This window comes from Babylonia areolata, chromosome 6, assembly GCF_041734735.1.
Source record: "Babylonia areolata isolate BAREFJ2019XMU chromosome 6, ASM4173473v1, whole genome shotgun sequence".
Taxonomy (NCBI): domain Eukaryota; kingdom Metazoa; phylum Mollusca; class Gastropoda; order Neogastropoda; family Buccinidae; genus Babylonia; species Babylonia areolata.
Window position 1 is genome coordinate 35,867,601 of NC_134881.1, and position 15,119 is coordinate 35,882,719.

Consider the following 15,119-nt stretch of genomic DNA (forward strand, 5'->3'; position numbering starts at 1 on the left):
CTTCCTTCTCCCCTTAACGTGCAGCGAACTTTGCCTTTCGCTCTTCAGTTTGTGTATGCTTGTCTTTTTCGTGCAAGGATGCAGCGGACGTAGAAACGAGCTGTTACGTCCTTGTCTGTCCGTCAGACCGTCTTCCTCAGGGTTAGACGTGTCCACCCTCCATCTCTTCTTCCGCCTGCCTCTTCTCATTGCTCCCTGCACTGTTCCCTGCAGGAAGGTCTTGGCCAGTCCTGTTGCAGGCGAGACGTGGCCATACCACTTCAATTTCCTTTTCTTTACAGTGGTCAGTAGATCGTCCTGTGGTTCAGTGGTTTGCTTGATTTTTCTACACACTTCATCATTTGTAATGTGGTCAAGGATGCCAAGGATCTTCCGGAAGCATATTATTTTAATCTTATTCTCTAGTTCAGCTGACAAGATCCATGTCTCACAGGCATATAGGAATGTGGAAATGACAAGGGAGCGCATCAGTCTGATCTTTGAGCTGAGTGTGATGTTTCTGTCATTCCAGATGGGCCTCAGTTCTGTCAGCGTTGTTGTTGTCTGAGCTATCCTGGAGAGTATTTCTGGCTTGGATCCTTCGTCCGAAATGATTGTTCTGAGATGCTTGAAGTTTTGGACGATCAGTCTAATATCATCCTCTTTATTGACTCTGATATCGGTATTGATGCTGTCGGAATTTTTGGTCATCAGTTTGGACTTCTTTGTGCTGATCTCCATGCCATAAGCCGCAGATGTTTTGTCAAGGCACTCCACCAGGCTCACGAGCTCATCTTCATTTCCTGCCAGTCCATCAATGTCATCGGCAAAACGCAGGTTGGTGATTGTCCTGCCACCCGTGCTGACTGTTCCTTCATGGTGTTCAAGTGCGTCAGTCATGATCCTCTCCAGGAAGATGTTGAAGAGAGTGGGAGATAGAAAACAGCATTGTCTAACTCCAACAGTTATTTTGAACCAGTCTCCAGTGCTGTCATTGGAATAGACTGCGCTGCTGATCTTTTCATACAGACGTTGTATTACTTTGATCGGGTTGGCGTTAATGTTTTACAGATTCATATTTACCCATAAGGCTTCGTGCCATACCCTGTCGAAGGCCTTCTCAAAATCCATGAAGATGTGGTAAAGGTCTTGATGGTGTTGTAGGTACCTCTCACACAGTATTCTGAGATTGAAGATTTGTGCTGCGCCCTGGTCTGAAGCCTGCCTTTTCTTCTGCGATGATGTTCTCCGCCTGTGGTTTCAGTCTGTCCAGAATGATCTTCAACATGACCTCGCTTGGATGGCATATCAGACTGATGATGCGGTAGTTTTGGTGTTGTGATAGATTGCCTTTCTTGGAGAGAGTAATAACAATAGATTGGGTCCATGGTGTCGGCCATTCTCCAGTCAACAGGTCTCGTTGCAGATTGTGGCGAGGGCGCTGACCATGGTTTCTCCCCCCTGCCTGTACTAGGTTTGTCGGAACGTTGTCCATTCCTGGCGAAATTTCCTTTCTTCAGTGCTGCGTCGACTTCTTCTCGAAGGATGGGGTATTCGTCGCTGTTCTATGTTGGAGGGGCATTCAGTACTTCTGGATCCCCTGTGGCTGTACAACTGTGGGCAGTATTCAGTCCATCCATTCAGGTTATCCTGCTCCTCCGTCAGACAGTTCCCTGCTTTGTCTTGAATAATTGTGGAACGCCCTTGTTAGGTGCTTTTCAGATCTTTCACAAGCTTGCACTTTTTTTGCTGCTGTTGGTTTTCAGGTTGTCTTCAATGGCTTGGCACTGCTCTTCGATCCATTTCCCTTCTGCTCTTTTCATACATTTAGATGAACAGACTATACATATATAAATAAACGAAAACGAAACTTGATCTACTGGTTTACAGCCCTGTACTGTACTGTTTCGTCCCATATATCTCCTCCTTCTTCTCCCTTCTTTTGTCACATAGGTTCAGGGCACCTGTTGTGACCCAGGGCTTTTTTGATGGTCTGTATTTGCCAATAATCGCACTAGCTGTTTCGGTCACTGTAGTGTTGAAGGTGTCGATTAACATATTCATATCTGTGTCAGTGTCAGCGTCGAAGATGGTGAGGGGAGCAAATCTGCTTCCTATCATACCTTGGAAGGCCTCTGCTACTTCATGATCATTTAGTTTGCCGAAGTCGAACTTGATTCTTGTGTGGCCCTTTTTTTCTTTCTTCTTTTTTTAATTTAATTTATTAATAATCTTCAGAAGGAGGTGGAATGTCATTATCATGAGATCATGATCACTTCCCACATCAGCTCCTGGGAAAGTTCTTGTCTTGGCAGTGCTCACACTTGACATGAAACGCTTTTTGACCATGATTTAGTCTATTTGACTGTGGTGCTTCTGTCTGGTTGGTGCCAAGTGCACCTTCTGTATGCTTTGTGCTGACCGATCATGTTCCCCATAACATGGTCGTTCTATCTGGCAAATTCCAGGACCTTAAGGCCTGTTATTTGTCTCGCCATTGCAGGACAGCCCGCAAGTGCCTTTCCAGTTGTTGTAAGCATCCTTCCCAGTCCCCTTGCACAATAAGGATGTCTTTTTGGGGGGGTTGATCCAACACTCCTTGCTCCTATTTATAGTAATCTTCCACAGCTTCGGTATCATAATCGCTTGTTGGTACCTAAGCCTGGATGGTGGTGATGCTGAATGAGGTTGCCTTCAAGCAGATGGTAATAAGCCGACTGGATATAGGTCGGAATCCAATGACAGAGTTCACGGTGTCTTTGTGAACCATAAATTCGACGCCATGAGCATGTTTGTCTTTTCGTCCACTGAAGTAAAGTTTGTGGCCTTCCCGAGTTGTAGCTTCTCAACAGTTTTTCCAGCGTACCTCACAATGCCATGATGTTTCATTGGTAATCATTCATTGCATGGGCTTGTTCTTCTACCTCCCCCTACCCCCACTCCTCCAGGGGTTTTAGTGTTCAAACAGTCCATGTGCCAGTCGTGATATTCCTAGCACGGATTAAACTATGAAAACTAAAAACCTACCTGTTCAAAGTGGTATTTTGATGTGACGAAGCATATTCCTTTGTCTGCCTCTTCCACCCTCTACACTCCCCTTGTGTCCCCCCCCCCTCCCTACTCCATTGGAGTCTTCCTGTAGTATGTGTACTTGTGGGTCGGTGTTTACTGAGCACGCGCGTGTGTGTGCGTGTGTAGGACATATTTTGTGTCTTTCTTCTGTGATTATTCATATCTGCAATTTGTAGTGATGAATTAGCTTATATACATTTTGTGTTTTAATACTACGTCCTCATGTTCTCTTGTGTGGTATAATGCACTGTTGTATGTGTATTGTATATGGGCAGTTTGCGCTAAAAAGCACAATATATTCTTATTGTTATTATCATCATCATTTTTATTATTCATCTAAAGAAATTGTGGCATTGGAACACTTAATTATACACAGCAAGAGTATTAGTGTGGTTAGCAACTGTTCGGTCATAATGTTAGCAGGTGAGCCTTCTGAGAGTGCAATAATGAAGGCCGTTGGAAAGTTAAAGACGTCCCTGTAGTGACCACAACTCCGAAAACAGTGCAGAAACGTTTTCATTTTGTTCTTTCCTCTATTCATTAAACCCAGCATTTGTTGAATAAAAAAAACAAAAACAAAAAAACCCAAACAAACAAACAAACAAAAAACAACAACAAAACCCCCCAGCTAACATGAGCAATAAATGAGCACGTTTTTAACAACGGGTCCTACATTATCTGCACAACTGGAAATTGTCGGCTTTCGAGAAAGGAAGATTTCATCATTCTAGAAAGAAATATTTCATAATTATGATATATACGGCATGCACGTAACCAGAGCGCATGGCAGGGCGTCTGTACAGGTTTGTTATGTGTAAAAGAGTTTATGGCCTGGTTTCTGTGCTGTCTTTGCAAGAGCTAAGTTTTTGGTTTTTAAATGTGTTCAAACGAAAATAAGTTATGAATATTTCCTTACTATGTGGTCTGGTCAACAAAATCGCACCTGTAATTTCAGCATGGCCGGCAGCCTGTGCAAGAACAGTTGTGTAAACAATTGGTGACGAGGTTCCAATATAGAATGTTCCTGAAGAGCAGAGAGTAAATAGGGGCCCAGGGTGTGGAGGAACAATATCATTTTTAATTAGAGTATTCACTGCTTAGCCAGTCTTTCAGTTTCTGTTTCTCAAGGAGGCGTCACTTCGTTCAGACAAATCCATATATACACTACACCACATCTTTTAGGCAGATGCCTGACCAGCAGCATAACCCAACGCGCTCAGTCAGGCCTTGAGTGCATTGCATACATATTTGTGTACCTATCAGAGTGGATTTCTACAGAATTTTGCCAGAGGACAACACTCTGTTGCCATAGGTTCTTTTCCAGTGCGCCAAGTGCGAACTGCACACGGGACCTCGGTTTATCGTCTCGTCCTAACGACTAAACGCTCAGTTCGATTTTCAAGTCAAATTTGGGCGATACGGCGAGAGCGGCATTCGAACCCAGACCCTCACGTACTCGGTATTGGCAGACAAGCGTCTTAACCATTCTGCCACCTTCCTCCTTAAAGCCATCGAAACAAGAGATACAAACTCCGTATCAATTATCATGTTGTTCAAGGATTTATCCTGAACTTCAAGAAGCAAAACAACCAACTAAACACTGTATGTAAAGTTGAGTTGAACGGCCTGTTGACATGCGCTCTTAACTCCTTGAGTGCCATAGCACGTATCACCTACGTGCATAGTAACGTCACTGATGAAGGGAAATAACTCTGGAAGGCTGAAAATTCACCCAGTTCATCTAGAGTGGTATATCTCCAGACCATTTTCTCAGTGTTAGGCTTATTGTTTCGGAAAGTGATATGACTCGACACACCACTTTCTACTTTTTTTTTTTTTCTCTCCAGCACTGAAGAGGTTAATAGCCAAGTTGTTCGGGGTCTTGTTTTTGTGTGGTTTTGTTCTTCAAGGCACAAGAGGGTCAGTTCTAACAAGTGTGATAGCTTTCGCTTCTTGAAGAAAGACAAACGTAGACAACTTCAAGACAGTCCACCAAAGCCAACACTCCAAAACAGTTTGCCCACAAGTAAATCAGTATATTGTTCAGGAGCTTCCCAACAATGAACAAGCACTAGTTTCGTCCAAATCTGTCTCCGGGGAAGTTTGTGAAGTGTTAAAAACAGTCATAAATAGAAAGCCTTTGTGCGCCGATAAACAGCTGTCGTTGCTGTCTCGGGCCCGTACTTTCTGCGTCGAGCAAGAACAAAGCGGATTGGCGAAGTGAAGGTGTCTACGAGGGAGACGGGGAGGTGGGGGTTGGGGGGGGGGGGATGCCGGTGAACTGGTGGCGCCGACAGTCAGTGTCGCTGTCCTCATGTTGCAGCGAACCAATGAGGACAGTTTCTCCGAGGAGTGCTGCTCTTTTAGCGAGAACTGGCTTCAAAACGAATCAAGGAGCTGAGGGTTAGGAAGTATCACTGTCCTGGTTTTTTGGTGACACGATTCCAAATGCGACACAAATAAACATGGACGTGCATGCTAATACACACACTTTCACATTCACACATACACACACACGCACGCACACATACACGTATTGTACACACACACACACACACACACACACACACACACACGTGTTGTACACACACACACACACACACACACACACACACACACGTGTTGTACACACACACACACACACACACACACACACACACACACACACACGTGTTGTACACACACACACACACACACACACACGTGTTGTACACACACACACACACACACACACACACACACACGTGTTGTACACACACACACACACACACACACACACACACACACACACACACACACACACACACACACACACACGTGTTGTACACACACACACACACACACACATAGGAGGATGGGTGGATGAGGAAGCACAATGCCAAATGCGCTTCATATTTTGTGTTAGTTACATGAACTAAGTATTATTTTTATGTGTGCTCACGGGTTTTCTTGAAATAATCATGCCCAGCGTTCGTTATGATTAAAAATCAATCAAACAAACAAAAAACAAACCCATGACCGCAAAAGGGTTGTCCCTGGCAAATTTCTGGAGAAAAACCCACTCTAATATAGGTATGTGTGTGTGTGCGCGCGCGCGCGCGTGATTGAAAGCCTTACTTAATCACAAGGGAAATAAACGATGAGCGCCATAAAGCAGCTGTCAGTCAGCATTATACCTGCCCAGGTGGGCAGCCTCTTGTGCAAATGACTCCGTATTTGAAAAGCGTGCAGAGTTTAGTCTCTGATAAAACATTGGCGCCATGTAAGTATCGAGACTACTGCTACTGCTGCTGCTGCTATTACTGCTACTACTACTTTTCTTGATAATTGAGGTATATACCTACGGTTTCAAGAGCCCTTCTCAACAGTACGGCAGATAAGCGTTCTGTGTCAGTTCGTGCATGAACAATCGGGAAGCTGACCTTTTCACCTCGGCCTCATGGTACCAAAGTATCCGGGACGACGCGCTCTCTCCAACAAATAAAAGGAACCATGTTTGAGCAAGACCGAGGTGTGACGTCATAAGTCCGTTCCGCATTAGTGGTCTGGTTGGGGAAAAGCATGGGACAGGAGCGGTGTGTGTGTGGAAGGGTGAAAAGGGGTGGGGTAGGTGGAATGGGGGCGGGGGGTGGGGGCACCCATTGTGTATTTAACAAAGATGTAGGCCTTTCGAGAGGAATTTATAGGCGGGTGAAAAGAACCGTCGTCAGATTCATATGTATTTGTTGACCATTTACCGGCTATTGTATGATTGATGGAGGAGGAGCAGATGGAGAGAGAGGTTAGCCAATGAAAAAAATGGCAGCAATTGCTTACTCAAGAAGCATTGTGGAAGAAATATGGAGGAGGGGAAGGACGTTGCAGAACGAGATGTGAACGATTTTAGAAGATACTAATCCGTATCCAAAGATATTGAACCCCGTTCAATAACCTGAGAGACCTATATAAAGTATGGCCAGTCTAAAACTGGCCTTTCATATGGACCGGCCAAGCTAAGAATAGAGGCAGAAGAAAACAGGATTGGACTCCCCAACCCTGACCCCCCCCCCCCCACTCCACCCCCCACTGCCCCCTCTTTCCGTCCCACCTTTCACTCCCTTCATATTCTACCCTCCCTTCCTTCCTCCCTTCCTTCACATCTTTGACGGAAACACAAGAGGACCCTTGCAGTTAGCAGCAGCCGCCCAACAGTATTGGAAGATAGATATAAGTGGCCTTACAATGACGAGGGGAAAGCGAGAGCTTACTTTACCATCTTCCTCTTGCCCCCCCCCCCCTCCCCGCCCCCTCCTCTCCTCACCCCCACCTTGCCCACCCCTCCTTACCCCGATCATCACCCTCCTTACTTTCCTTTCCTGACCCTCCGTTTCCCTGATACATGGTCTCACAAAGAGAGGGAGAGAGATGCGAGGTCGACGCTCTCTTCGCATGCAATGTGATCGCTGATCGCTCGTGCGATGACGTCACGTCGCCATGACGACCTGCGACTTTGGAGACTTTGACGTCAGGCGACGCCCGAAATAGTCGTGGAGGATTCGGATGTCTCGGTGACGGAGAGGCAGCGACGGAGCCGGGCGCGAAACGGTGCACCTGTGTGGTGGTGGTGGACAGCCATCAGCCACTGTCTGCTGGTGCTCTGTGTGGCTACTGGCAACTGTCAGAAAGAGAGAAACAGACAACGCAGGAACACGTGTGCACGCGCACGGTTGCACACACGCGCGCGAGCTCGTGCACTCACACACACACACACACACACACACACACACACACAAGGGCGCACGCGCACGTACACATTCACACACGCGCACACGTGATGTGTTTGTTTTTGTTTTTCCAAGACGGCAGTTTATCGAGTGCGCCATGCCTGCACGTGTAGGAGAGGGGGAGAGATATCCTGCACACACTTGGCTGTGTGTGTTTTTGGAGAGAGAGAAAAAAAAAGTTTTTTTTTTGTTTATGTCAGGTAATTTGTTTTGGAAGGCTTGTTCACCACAACGTGCATTCATAATCAGTCTTTTTTTTAGAAGATGTTCACTGATACATACTTGTCAAATGCTCCTTTTCTTCCCTCCCCCCCTCCCTCTCTCCCCCTCCTCCTCCCTCTGTCTCTTTCTCAAAGATTTATTGACAATACATGATATCCACGCATAAATCTGGTTTAAATGGGTACTTGGTCATTGGGGGCTTGGGGCACCGCGTTTAAAACTGCACCAAAAGGATTCGCATATTTTCATGTGATGGTAATGCTTCCAGCGGTCATTTCCACATATGTGTAAACAGTGGACCGAACGAATGGCCGGGCAGCTGAGGCCAAGCGGCCGCCATGTCAGTGTTCCCGTGGCGTGCGCGCTGACAGTTCAGCAAACGTGTGTGTGTGTGCGTGCGTGTGTGTGTGTGTGGGGGGGGGGGGGGTTGATGAACACAGGAAACTGCTGTGGTGTCGTTAATGCCTTCATCCTTGCAGACCACTGTGCGCACACATACTATCCAAGACTGAAATACTTTCAACTGATGAATGTACCACGCTCGAAAAGTGATTTTTTTTTTCAATCAAAGTAAAGGAGCATGAGGGAAAGAAAGGAGGGGATTCAGGTGTCAATTACGTAATTACATGAAGTCAGATAACAGGTAAAGTTCAGTTCAACTCAAAGAGGCATGACTTTGTTAGGACAAATCCATATATGCTACACCACATCTGCTAAGATGTCCGGCTGACCAGCAGCATTACCCAACGTGCTCAGTCCGGCCTTGAGAGAAAATGAAACAAAATAAAGGAAAATAAATTAATAATGATAGAATAAATACATCTATAAATTCATTCATGCATAAGAATAAAATAAGAGAAAGCAAAAGACAATAGATCAAATGAAACAAAATAAAGGAAAATAAATGAATAATGGTAGAATAAATACATCTATAAATTCGTTCATGCATAAGAATAAAATAAGAGAAAGCAAAAGACAATAGATAAAATATGTGAACAAATAGATAAGTAAATAATAACATTAAAATAAATGAAAGAACTAATGAAAAATTAAAACCTAACAAACTGAAAGTAATACAAAATCAAAACTGATTAAAGTTGATATGAAAAATGACCATAAAACATATCAAATCGAAGAGGCACGCGCAGGATACACGCACAGACACCAAAACAACGAAAATAGGCAGGCACATGTAACATTAACCATAAATAAAATTCATCCATAAAGATGAAAGAAAAAAGTGGAAGGAGAAAAGAAGGCAGAAGTTTCACAACAGCCCGAATCACTTACAGAAATTTCTTTTGTGACAACAACAACAACATCAACAACAACAAAAATGAAACAGTACAAGGTAGAACAAGAGAGGCAAGGCCTTCAAGACTCACTTGTGACTGAGAGTAAAACAAACAAGCTTTTTATGTATTGAGTGTAATTTCAAAATGTAATGTTTAAGATGAGAAAGATCAGTTTAAAGCAAATTAAGTCCCCTAGCATTAATTACAGAGTAATTTCCCTTTTTTTTACTATCTGCACCAAAACGTTTGCAAAATAAATAAAACTTTCATGCTCAGCAAAAGAAGTTCCTGTTTGAACAAAAAATGATAATAATGACTGCTCTTGTTGTTGGGTCAGAATATCAGATCAAAGTGCCAAGTTTAGAGAATACAAAAAATATAAATATAGTAGTAAATGCAGTTTGTGTATAATTAGGCTTCATTATTTATTTTTTTGTGCCCATCCCAGAGGTGCAATATTGTTTTAAACAAGATGGCTGGAAAGAACTGAATTTTTTCTATTTTTATGCCTAATTTGGTGTCAACTGACAAAGTATTTGCAGAGAAAATGTCTATGTTAAAGTTTACCACGGACACACAGACACACACACACACACACACAGAGACAACCGAACACCGGGTTAAAACATAGACTCACTTTGTTTACACAAGTGAGTCAAAAACGAACGAAACGAAGACATGCACACACACAGAGACGAAAGGAAGATGACCCCAAACTAAGAAACTCTACCCAGTTAAACGGCGCTTCCTCATTATTATGATGATGAATTATATAGATATTTGGACAGCACCTATCCTGGGTCGGAGATCAAGCTCTAAGCGCTTCACAGACACGGAGTCATTTGCACTACAGGCTGCCTACCTGGGTAGAGCCGACTGACGGCTGCTACTTGGCGCTCATCATTCGTTTCCGGTGTCATTCAGTCAGATTTCAGGCATGCACACATACACACTCAGAAAGATACGTAATAGTTTACGTGCATGACCGTTCGGGGGTGTGCATGCTGGGTATGTTCTTGTTTCCACAACTCACCGAACGCTGACATGGATTACGGGATCTTTAACGTGCGTATTTGGTATTCTGCGTGCGTATACGAACGAAGGGGGTTCAGGCACAAGCAGGTCTGCACATCTGTTGACCTGGGAGATCGGAAGAATATCCACCCTTTACTCACCAGTCGCCGTTACCGAGATTCGAACCGGGGACCCTCAGATTGAAAGTCCAACGCTTTAACCACTCGGCTGTTCGCCCGTCAGTTGAGTGTGTGAGTGAACCGCTGTCAGTGTGTGCCCAGCTTCGTTGGTGACCAGTTCGTTATTTCACGTCATGCTGTTGATGCCAGCTGGAACTATCTTGGGATCACGAACCGAAGATGATCGCCCCGCCACTCCACTCCACTCCCATCAGCTTATGGCTGACCGATCCTTCAGCCTACAGACACTAAGGAAAGTGGGGATGGGGGTGTGATATTAGTGTCTATGCTCGGCCACAATCTGCCACACATCGGGCCCCCACGCATTGCCCGCAGCCTCCTGCCTTGTCAAAACTGGACACTCGTGCGCTCGGTTTTCTGCAAACCTTCGTCCACACTTGAAAACGCCTGAATTAAGGTGGTAAGCGACACTTGAAAAGCGCTCGATTTGAGGTGATACGCGATACTTGAAAATCTCCCCATTTTAGGAGATAACGCGGTACTTAAAAAAGCGCATGTTGAAAGGAGAAACGCGATATTGTAAAACGCCCAAGGTAAGAAGATGAAAAGCTCCCGACTAAGGGGATACGCTGTACTTGAAAACCGCTCGATGGACGGTGATACGCGTACTTGAAAGACGCCCGAACTTCGGTGATACGCGGCATTTGACAAGCGTTCGAATTAAGATGATACAGTACGCGGACTTGAAAAGCTCTCGACCAATGGACTGACGCGGAACTTGAAAAGCGCCATATTTAAGGAGGGAGATACCCTGTACTTGAAAAGTGCCCGACCTGGGTGATACATTGTACTTGAAAAGTGCTCGAACTAAAGAAATATATACGTTAACTGAAAAACGCGCGTGTATGTGTGTGTGTGTGTGTGTGTGCGCGCGCGCGCGCGCGCGTGTGTGTGTGTGTGTAAGCGTAGGGGCGAGATGTGTGTGGACATGTGTGTAAAGGACAGATTTCCACTCCATATCTGAACATGTGATTCATGTCGACATAGTGTCACACACTTCTTTTCTTTTCCAGTTTCCCCAGTCAATCGGTAGTGTCATTTTTAGTCCATGGAAATCATCAAATGGCTATTTCAATTTCTACCAGAAGACTGTAAAGGGGTTCAAATAAACTTGTAGAAGTTAAAATTTGATTAAAACGGAATTCTGTATGTCTAAAAACTGCACACACAACATCAGCACTAAATAACCATCTCTCATGATGATGATGAGGTGGAGGAGGAGGAGGAGGATAATGATGATGATCCAGAAATAAGCATGAACACGATACCAATAACAGTAATGGTAATTATGATGAATACGACAAAGCTGAACAGCACCAGCAAGAACTCCAGTATTCGGACTCTTGATCACAAATTGATAGCACAACAAATACAGTTGCTCTCCCCGTACAGAGCTGCCCGAATTTCACACAGCGAAGTCTGTTGTGACAAAAAGTAACACAACACAACGCAACTCAGTGCAACGAACACAACACGACACGACACTACACGACATAACATAGCGCATTATGAAACCTGCGGATCAAACGAAATTCGTGTAATGTCAATGCAACACGTTTCGTTTTTCATGTTTCACTGTCAGGACTGTCAGTGATTCCAGATGAGATCTAAATGAAACCAAACCAATATACCCGTTGAATTTCAAAGGAGAAAAAACAAAACAAAAAAAACAGAGGTTGAGAGAGAAACAAAGAGGGGGAGAGGGGATGAGGAAGGGGTGAGAGGAAGAAAGAAAAGAAAAACCAAAACAAACGATACTGAAAAGATTGTTTGTTCATCATGTTTTATTTTTGTTTCAGGACCATCAAATGGACGCACGGTTTACAGTGCATGGCCGGTTTACTCATCCTGACCATCATTGCCGGCGCCTTGTATCGCTCCGCGTCACTCTACCACCCTCGTCGGAAAGTAATCCTTCACCTCAAGTCACAGAAAAAGAATCGCAGAGACAGAGAGGCAGAGAAACCTCCTTACCTGGATTTCAGCGCCCTGCGCATGCGCTCCTTGCAAGCTTTGATGGTCATCGCGGCCATTGTGGGGATTGGTGTGCACGTTCCTTTTGTTTTGTTGGTGAGTATAGAGTGCGAGTGAGTTTCTAGTAAACGTTCCTTTTGTTGGTGAGTATAGGGTGTGAGTGAGTTTTTGGTAATCGTACCTTTTGTTTTGTTGGAGAGTATAGAGTGCGAGTGAGTTTTTGGTAATCGTTCCTTTTGTTGGAGAGTATAGAGTGTGAGTGAGTTTTTAATGAACGTTCCTTTTATTGGTGAGTATAGAGTGTGAGGTTTTGATAAACGTCCTTATTGTTATTTTGGTGAGTATTAAGTATGGGTGAGTTTCTAGTAAACGTTCCTATTGTTTGAGAGTATAGAATATGAGTGAGTTTTTTGTAACTGTTCTTTTAGTGGGTTTTTTTTTTTTTTTTTTTGGTGAGTATAGAGTGTAAGTGGGTTTTTGGTAAATACTCCTTTTGCTGGCAAGTATAAGATGTGGGTGAGATTTTTTGTAAACGTTCCTTCCGTTGGTGGGTATAGAATATGAGCGAGCCTTAGGTATAAGTTTCTTTTGTTGCTGAGTGTAGGGTTTTGTTCTCTCTCTGTGTGTGTGTGTGTGTGTGTGTGTGTGTGTGTGTGTGTGTGTGTGTAAAATTTTGCCTTAGTCTAACTGATATGGTATTTGTTATTTAAACGGTTAACCACCACCACCACCCACATACACACACACATGCACACGCACTCGCGCGTTTCATCGAAAGAGAATTATTAGTTTTTCAGTACCTTTGCTATGTCCGTTTATCCATTTATCCCTCGTGCATTTAAACGCGCGCACACGCACGCACACACGCACGCACGCACACACACACACACACACACACACACACACACACACACACACACACACACACACACACGCGCGCGCGCGCGCGCACGCACGCTGACATTCTCACATAGGCGAAATACAAAGCATTTCACTTACACTTAACTTCACAAAGTTAAGTACACTACACTACACTACACGCGCAGAACACAAACATACTGACAACAATCATCAAATCCCTGTCCATGCAAACACACACACACACACACGCACACACAAATACTCATGTGCACGCGCACTCACACAAGCACACACACACACACACACACACACACACAGATCACATTCGAGCCCGACACACACCGTGACACGGCTAGACCACACACACACACACACACACACACACACACACACACACACACACCACGCACGCACGCACGGCAGAAGCAACCACCCAGTCAGCTCAATAGTTGCGACATATGCGGGCCCTTGGTAATCTGGCAATGAATACGCAAATCACTGTCTCCCACTCTGTTCCTATCCAGCCACTGTGCTCGCTTGGCGAGGCATCGGTTCTGTGCCAAGGGAGATTGCCTTGGATTCTCTCTCAATTGGAACGTTTCGTAACGCCCCGCCTTCCCCACCCCGTCCCCTCCCCTCTCTTCCCCTCTGTGCACGTTGTTGTTATCATCTTCCCCCCTCCCCTCCCCTCCACTCAGTGCACGTTGTTGTTATCATCTTCCCCCCCCCTCCCCTACCCTCCCCTCCCCTCCACTCAGTGCACGTTGTTGTTATCATCTTCCCCCCCCCTCCCCTACCCTCCCCTCCCCTCCACTCAGTGCACGTTGTTGTTATCATCTTCCCCCCTCCCCTCCCCTTCCTTCCACTCAATGCACGTTGTTGTTATCATCTTCCCCCCTCCCCTCCCCTCCCTTCCACTCAGTGCACGTTGTTGTTATCATCCCCACCCACTCCCCTCTCCTCCCCTCCCCTCAGTGCACGTTGTTGTTATCATCCTCCCCTCTCCTCCCCTCCATCCCCCCTCCTCTTAGTGCACGTTGTTGTTATCATCCTCACCCTCTCCCTTCCCCTCCCCTCAGGCTTGTTACATCCAAAGACGAGAACTGAAATCTTTAAGAAATGCACAAAACAGAAACCCACGGAACAGAACGAAACGTGATACGTGTTTTTACATGTTAAAATCATACAACAAATTTGTAAAACAGAAGAAAAAAATGTATAAAAGCAGGTTAGTTAAAAGCCTGAACGAAGTTATCTTAAAAGATCCAAACAGTGTAGGGAAGACACTAAAATCTCTCAACGATGCAGAAACTCCCATAGGTAATAGTTACAAACCAATGAGTAACAAAATGGATGAAACGTCTGGAGGACATCATTGGGGCACCAAGCAAAGTTGACCAAAACACAAAAGCAAAAATAAATACAGAACTAAGAAACATAAACTCGAATATAACACTCGTATCTTGGTTTTCCAATTTCCACAAAAGAGATAATCAATGCATCTAGAAACTTACACAACAAAAAATCGCCTGGAAAAGACCGGATTACAAACGAAATCATAAAGGCTAGCCTACCGGAAACAACAGAAATACTAAAACTGTTATTTCAGGCTATCCTTAACTCAGGCACGTTCCCAGATATGTGGAAAAAAGGAATTAGCATACCAATTTACAAATCGGTAGACCAATTAAACCCAACCAGTTATCGAGGAATAACTCTTAAACAACTCACTTAGTAAT

The 15,119-nt window shown here is 44.6% G+C and overlaps 1 protein-coding gene across 2 annotated transcripts in view; it reads left to right on the top strand.

Annotated features, from left to right (window-relative positions):
* Positions 1-15,119, top strand: part of LOC143282970 (monocarboxylate transporter 2-like) — a 125,043-nt gene that overhangs the window by 92,093 nt on the left and 17,831 nt on the right. For both annotated transcript variants that reach the window (XM_076588898.1, XM_076588899.1), the window contains one exon: positions 12,345-12,615. In XM_076588898.1, coding sequence (XP_076445013.1) covers positions 12,345-12,615 — 271 coding nt within the window. The remainder of the gene's footprint in view (positions 1-12,344; positions 12,616-15,119) is intronic.